At 41.6% G+C, this 7,703-nt stretch overlaps 1 protein-coding gene across 1 annotated transcript; it reads right to left on the reverse strand.

The window, feature by feature from the left end:
* Positions 1 to 476: 476 nt before the first annotated feature.
* On the reverse strand, positions 477 to 7,688 carry ndor1 (NADPH dependent diflavin oxidoreductase 1; the record flags this gene model as incomplete). Its single annotated transcript, XM_080529007.1, has 15 exons — positions 7,606 to 7,688; positions 6,969 to 7,104; positions 6,592 to 6,669; positions 6,118 to 6,215; positions 5,073 to 5,171; positions 4,508 to 4,609; positions 3,632 to 3,835; positions 3,419 to 3,546; positions 2,833 to 3,050; positions 2,616 to 2,723; positions 2,038 to 2,152; positions 1,775 to 1,921; positions 1,350 to 1,468; positions 853 to 947; positions 477 to 621 (listed from the first exon to the last, which is right to left on the reverse strand). The coding sequence occupies exons 2-15, from the start codon at positions 7,101 to 7,103 to the stop codon at positions 477 to 479; spliced, it is 1,791 nt and encodes a 596-aa protein (XP_080385133.1). The 5' UTR covers position 7,104; positions 7,606 to 7,688.
* Between the last annotated feature and the right edge of the window lie 15 nt (positions 7,689 to 7,703).

Consider the following 7,703-nt stretch of genomic DNA (forward strand, 5'->3'; position numbering starts at 1 on the left):
CATTATTGTATAGCATAGTGATCATCATTAAGGACAAGACAAATGTATTTTCTTCATTAGTATCTGAGTATTGTTCAACATAGTCAAACAGCCTTCTCTGATATATGAAACATTCTTCGAAACAACACTTTCATATGTTGTACTGCTTGAGGCAGCATTGCTGAAGCAATATTGGACACTTCTCTGCCTCGCTTGTACCGAAAGATTGGTATAGAGGCACAATCATTTATTTTTTCATTGGTGTGGCATATTTAAAAGCAAAATAAGCTTTTGCTCATGGGAGTGGGGAGGTGTGCCCTGCTCTGTCCAATCAGGTCTATTTCGAGGACCCGTTTTTGGGCCCTGCATACAATATAATATAAGAAGAGTACAGAATATTATGGAACAGCATATTGCCCAAACAATATTTGACACGTCTTAACCAAGCTTGCAGGGTTTGAATATAAACAGTCTCTGTGACATCAAGGCCCATGTGATCAGGACCAGGTCTCACTCTGGAATCGGCCCATCCTCTCCAAAGCAAGCAGCATCTCCTCCGCCTCCTCAGTGGACGCACCTCCCTCGCTCTGAAACCCCTCCTTTAGTGCATCACACACTGCCGTAGGCATCTGATTGGCACTGCTAGAAGAAAGACACGGTAGGACGACCAAAAACCCTTAATGGCCAAAGTAGAAGTTGTTCTTAAGCAGATTGAGGAGGATTTGATAGATTTGCCCTTAATTCTTATCTCAACAATTATTGAGCTAGAAAATACCTGACTTTATCAGTATTTTTTAGGTTTTGTTTTCAGTGCTAATTTTGTGCTAATTCAGTGCTAATTTTCTCTGACTGTTCAGGACATAGCAGACTCACCCGGCAATGTAAAAGTAGGCGTTCCTATTGGCTATCAGGTCCCATAGCAGCTTAGCTTGTTCCTTCACGCGCTGTTGCACGTAAATCTTGTCCTCCTGCAAAAACACAGAATAGATTTTGCTCCGCACCCCCAAATATCAGTCTAGAGCCTCCTACATTGAAACCGCTTGTGCCTATGGTCTGTCTTGAGGCACACGGTTGTGCAAAATAGTTTTTGAAAGAACACTAATTGGACTGGTTATTTTCAGTTCAAACGCCTCTCTTAATGGAGCAATTCAGCATCAGCAATACCAAATTCAGTATGGTTCCAGACAAGCATATCAAGTCTTGGGAAGAAATTATTCCTCTAAGGCTTTCAAGTTCCTTAATATGACACAGAGCACACTGACCAGTTAGTTAGTATGTACTGACCAGTTCGTTACCATACAGCAATCGTTTCACTGACAGTTTAGTGCTATGTAAATGGAATGTGTGTGTGATGAGAGACTATCACCAACCTGATCCCTTGAAAAAGCTGTGAAGAGGGTCAGCTGCCCAGCTTTCACCATCTCCTCCCAATCTGAGCTGCAGTAGAAATCCTTGGACTCAGAGCGACAGCCAAAGAACAAGACGTTGGCTGAAACCAATAAGAAGGGGTTGCCTACTGCTAACCTTAGTCTGGCAGAATATATTTTTCTCTATAGATGTTTATGTGTAAATCACAGGAGTACTACTGGATACTGGATGAGCAAGTGGTACTGGATGCTACTGGATGAGCAAGTCCACCCCCATCGACAATGCAAATTGAACTGAAAACATGCTCCTATATTGGCCAATTTGTAAGGAGCACATTTTCGGTTTAATTTATTTTTCTTTGATGGTTTCGATTTGTATGGTGTAAAATGTCCATTAGGGGAAGTCAGCTCACCTGTCTTCAGCTCACCTGTCTTCCCCTGGGTTATCCTCTCCTGTAGCGCAGACCTGAATGGAGCAACTCCTGTTCCAGGCCCAACCATTATCACAGGGCTGTCTGGCTCTTTTGGGAACTTCATAGTCCCCTTTTTCACCCACAAAAGCACATGTGGATCCCCTGCAATGTGTGGTATATGGAGTTGATAGCTACAGTGAAAATTTGCACCACTTGGAAATGGACTTCAAAAGGGCTATGCTAAGACTGTTGATGCTAATGTCCTAAAGCTGACAGACCTTGTGTGGGGTCCAGCGATGCTAGCCAAGTAGAGCACAGGCCCATGCGGGGTTTCTGCATCTTGGTTTTGTAGCGCACTACTCCTAGTAGGATCTGGATCCTGTCAGGATGGGCCTGTGGGAGACAGTGGAATTGGGTTTCAGTATGGACGGAGAAGACCAATTATTTATTGCATTCTGTAAATTAAACAAAATTACAGTATCCGGTCATTTGGTTTTTCTGTCACATTCAGAACAAAGAATTACGGCATCACATTTGTAGGTCTGTTTGCGTTTGTCTAATGTACATTGCCCACCAATGCTGGTCCTGTGGAGATAAAGCCGACTCCTGAGTCAACTAACTGATAACTTTAACTAACATTTATTGAGACAATAAGATGTGGAGAGGGGTACTGACAAAATGGGATGACAGCACAGAAAGTTAAGAGCAGGTATTGTTCCCCGGTTATAGAACAAAACACAATGTGTACGATACTCCAGAACTCAGCTAATCGTTAAATTATCAAGAGCATTTGGGGGTAGAGGAAGTTGATCCTGAATCAGCACATGCAGTTGAGCCTTCCGTGTTGTTGTTTTACCAGTAGGGAGGAGGCGATGGAGAAAGAGCGGGGCTGAATCTCAGGGAACAGGTCCAGTAAGTAATCTACATGTAGCTCTGCCGTTGTGTGAGGGAAGTCATTCAACACCTACAGCATAGTGGAAAAGGAGACAGAAAGTGATTGGGGAGTGTCAAATGGTAATAGGCTGAGCCTCATCTCAGGGCCGTGACCATTAAATCTTGACATGACCTCTCACCTCCAGGGCGGTGCGACGGAGCCTATTGCAGTAGGCATGCAGCTCGTCCTGGCCCTGGGCTGAGCTGAACTCTAACAGCTTCTCCTTCTCCAACTCGTTGGTGGCGATTGTGGCCAGCAGCTCGAAGAAGGAGCGCCGCGGCACAGCTGCTATGTCCAGGAAGTTCTCCACCAGGTGGCGCACTGTGCAAGGCTGAGGTAGGCGGGTCGGGACCAGGGCTGAGGCGAGAGAGGGGTGGTTGCAATGGATTAATTCAATTAACTTCAATCCTTTATGGCCATAAGACAGTGTGCTACTTGTCTATCTTGAATACAATTTACAGATTGTTTGCCTCACACACACACACACACACACACACACACACACACACACACACACACACACACACACACACACACACACACACACACACACACACACACACACACACACACACACACACACACACACACACACACACACACACACACACACACACACACACACACACACACACACACACACACACACACACACACACACACACACACACACACACACACACACACACACACACACACACACACACACACACACACACACTGACCTGCATCACTATCTGTGGGGTTTAGAGTAAACTGGGCGTCAGGGTCTAGTCTCAGCAGCTGACAGAACTGTTCTATGTTTTCAGGGACATTACAAGGCCGTATCATTACTACGTCCCCAGCAGTAAACCTGAAAGAGACATATGCACATCTTTACCACATTATCAGGAAAAACTCATTTACGCATGTTGCCTAAGAATGACAAGGCCACTCACTCAATGTTTGAACCAGTGATGTCAAACTCAATGTGCCTGACATCCTGAAAGTGAGAGGCGTGTGTCACCCTCTGATTGGATACAACCCTTGCAGGAAATGGGTGGGCTTGGGAGACCATGGTCTGATGGTCTGGTGTTCTCAGCCTGTCCTCTGGTTTTTCTAGGATGTTGTCTAGGAAACGGAAAACATACCTTGGAGGTAGTCTGCAAAATGACAACAAGGAATGGTACATATTATCAGAGGGCATTGTGGAACCTTGGTGCGAGGGAACAGTATATGAAAATGATAGGAATTTGATGGTGCCAATCTTTTCCATTACAATTTTTTCTTAATTTCCCCAGATTTCTCCAAATGCATTGTGGTGGCAGTAGGCAGGTTTTTAGTTATTCAAATATTTCCAAACATTCCTGGTATATCTGGAGCGATTTGGCAGTGAAATTGGTGGCAGAGGATCATTTCCTGACCAACTCTACCCCATGAAAATCCCATTCAGAAAAACAGTGGCTTTTGAGATACATTCTATATATTCTTCTCTGTGCAATAATGCAGTGAGTCCTTAGTGAGTAACTAGTTATGCTAAGATTATTTTGATAGGAAGATCTGGTGAGCGTGTATGAGACGATGTGAGGGGAGGAGGGTGCAGGGAGGAAGGGAGGGAGAGAGAAACATTGTTTTGGTTTAGGTCTGAATTAGGAGGGTACCGCACATACAGTAGGGGGCAGTTTTCCACAATCCTGCGTACTGCCACTTAAAATGAAATCTTCAAGACATAACATCTTTTGGAGTAATTTATATACAGTTAAGTTACACTAAATAAGCATTCTCATTGGCAGTCATACAGAGACTTCTTCCAGTTAAGTAAAGTAAAGACGTACGGTTCGTCCTCCCTGAGCAGGCTCAGACCTACAGGCAGGGGGAATAGAGCCAGAGTCCTCTCCCAGAATGATGTGAGCCAAGGGTCAATCACTCCGTCTGAGCTGTTGAACACAAAGACTTTATTGTTTCAACTGTCAGCAGGTGAAAGAAGGTGAAGTATTGCACATTGGGTCACATTTTGTAAGAAATGCGCTATACAAATAAAACCTGATTTGATTTGAAGTAACAGTAAAATTATATCATACCATAACATTAAATCACAACCCATTACATCCCCTTACAGTGTAAGGAAGCGGTGAATTACAAATATTTTAAGTGAGGAAATTCTAAAAAGGGACATATTAAGAGCCTTGAGGAACATCATGCAATAGTCTTAAAATAACATCCCTTTATGAGTATAAATAAGTATTTATGAAAATATGTCACAAATTAGATTTTCAGTCTATATCTTATGTAACCATCAAAACAGTGTTAGATGTGCACATGTTTTTTGAGTAAGGAAATATGAGCACTATTCCCCTTCTAAACTGCATCACCTATCCTTCTGTCACACTACGTCCTCACCCAAGGTCGTGTTGGTCATCCGCCAATCCCACAGGCAGCAGCATACTGGCCCCCAGCTGCATAAGGCGCTTGTGAAGCTTCTTAGAAACAAAGTTGAACCTACAAGTAAAACATTTTCATCATCCACTGCTGTTTATGACAATATTAGGGTTATATTTCTGAAAATGCATAATACTACCAAGATTACAGTATTATGAGCCACTCATTGATAATGTTGTGTCAGTTCATTGTTTGATTGAATCTCACGACCGATGTGAAATGCATGAGTGTATTACATGCTTTTCCATTACTGTGTCCAGTTTAAATATGTTATATATACATACAACACAAACAAACAACACCAGTTACAGGTTCAGTAACGCCAAAGTGATAGTGAGGAGCAATTTTATAAGCCTGTCCAAAGGTAAGAAAGGCTATTTAAATGTTCCGTTCCACAAGCCCACACCTGCTTTGTCAAAATGTTGTTCGGCTACTAACTAATTTCATTGTTATCCTCCTTTATTATAAAGGTCCTTTATTTTCATTCCTGCATGTGGCCTATAAAGGTAGACCTACCTTTTCATGTTGTGAGTTGATGATAACCATTAGGCCTTTGCAGTTTAACTTGTTCTGTTGTCCATTTCATTTTTATCTAGAGCATTTTATTTTTTGTGTATTTGGCCGTTTTGATGTCGGGTAGGTGGGTAGAAAAGGCTTGGACAGCTTTCTTTTTATTTGGCTATACAACATGTGCGCAGCGGGTTGGTATTAGCAGTATGCCTAATACCATTATCAGCATGCCTAATACCAGCCGATTATCCATGGCTGCCTTTGTGAATGTCGGCACACATTTTTTTTTTTGGATTATTCGTTCAATACCACTCACTGATTATTCGACCATGAAAATGTTTAGTTATTCACATCCCTATTGTATAGTTGATTCACTTGCTTACTGTAAGTCGCCTTCGATAAAAGCATCTGCTAAATGACTTAAATGTAAAAATTGTTCAAGAATTACATTTGTCATAGACTTGTACGTGGTGTAGTTTTGATTATGAGGTCTCACTTGGGGTATGAAGAGTCACCCAATCCCAGCACTGCACAGTCTAGGCGACACAGAGAACCGGCAGGAAGTGATTTTCGGAATAGGAACCGCCAAAAGTTCTGCAAAGAGATGCACAACTTCAGAGAGGAACAAAACCATCATACTAGTATCTAACTAGGCCTAATCGTTAAATATATGGGGCAGAGCGTTAATCATACACTAACAGAAACCAAGTAAGTTTCCAACAGCCTACTCACAACACAAAAATAATCGATAGAGGCAGCTGAGATGGATTTTAAAGAATAGAGCTATATATACAGAATGTGGTCATTTAGGTTTGATCCACAAGCATTATGAAGCATTTACATGACAGTATCATGATGACACCACAAAGTTCCACAGCAGCCATGTTAATGCATGTTTGTACATGTTAACACACTGTATGCACAAACCAACTAACACAAAAACAAACAGCACTGTCACTTCATCTGATACCTTCATATTGTCTGGGGGATCCCCTTGGCCAGTGGTGGAACAAACAAACACAACCAGGGACTCCGAGATTAGATTAGCCTGTTGAAGATCATATAGCACAGCTTCAATAATACATAACCTTGCTTCATGCATTGAAACAAATCCCATTTCAATCAGTTGACCTTTATTTAAGAAACACCTGAACTAATCTACCGATGTTAACACTTTTGTAATAAACAATAATTCCATACAATAACGTAATGATAAACAAACATGTTCTCCTGTCTAATCTTTACAGTATGACGTGATAGGGGGACAGTTCATTTTATTGTAAGTAGTTTTATTCTAGTAGTTTTCTTCATAGGACTATCCTTTTATATATTTGTATATCAACTGACCACATTGTAACTGTCAAGAGCCTCCACTTTGACTTGCATCCGTTGTCTCTGTGCCTGCCGTCCAATCCGCTCTGCTGTGTCCTGAGCGGTGCCCGTCTGGCTCCCGTACAGAATCAGCAACGTACGAGTTGACATTCTGTGGATAAACAACACATCACTGTAAAACGATGGCTTCACATAAACAACTAGGTTATAGGCACACTATAAGAACACCGCATACAGATCAGTGAATTGCTGATTCTCATCTTGAACTCATCTTGTCTACTCATCTTATTATACCATAGCTATTAGAAATATATTAATTCGAAATAAATTCACCATGTTATCAGCAAATCGTTAGGTGCCATGGTCATACACTATTGATGCAATAGGCTTTAGTTTGGGTTGGCTATGATTATCTACAAAGATAAATATATTCAATATATTGTCAGCGTACAAAAGCACGACCATAAACAACATTTATTTTAGCCCCGTAAACGAGACGAGATATGCTGCAATAATTAGTAATCTTGGTCTCGAATTGTCTCGAATGCCAACGACAGCGTAGCATTTGTTGACCCATCCTTCAATTACACACAACACAAGGTAAATACTTAAAATAAATATAGACAGGTAACAGGTAAGCACAGATCCTCACCTATATAATAACCGCTGTAAAATATATTTGGTAAAAATAAAAAAAATATTAGTTTTGCGAGGCTAAACACATTTCCTCCAGCCTCTCATTCAACATGT

This window comes from Nansenia antarctica (assembly GCF_963989245.1).
Source record: "Nansenia antarctica genome assembly, chromosome: 4".
Lineage (NCBI taxonomy): Eukaryota > Metazoa > Chordata > Actinopteri > Argentiniformes > Microstomatidae > Nansenia > Nansenia antarctica.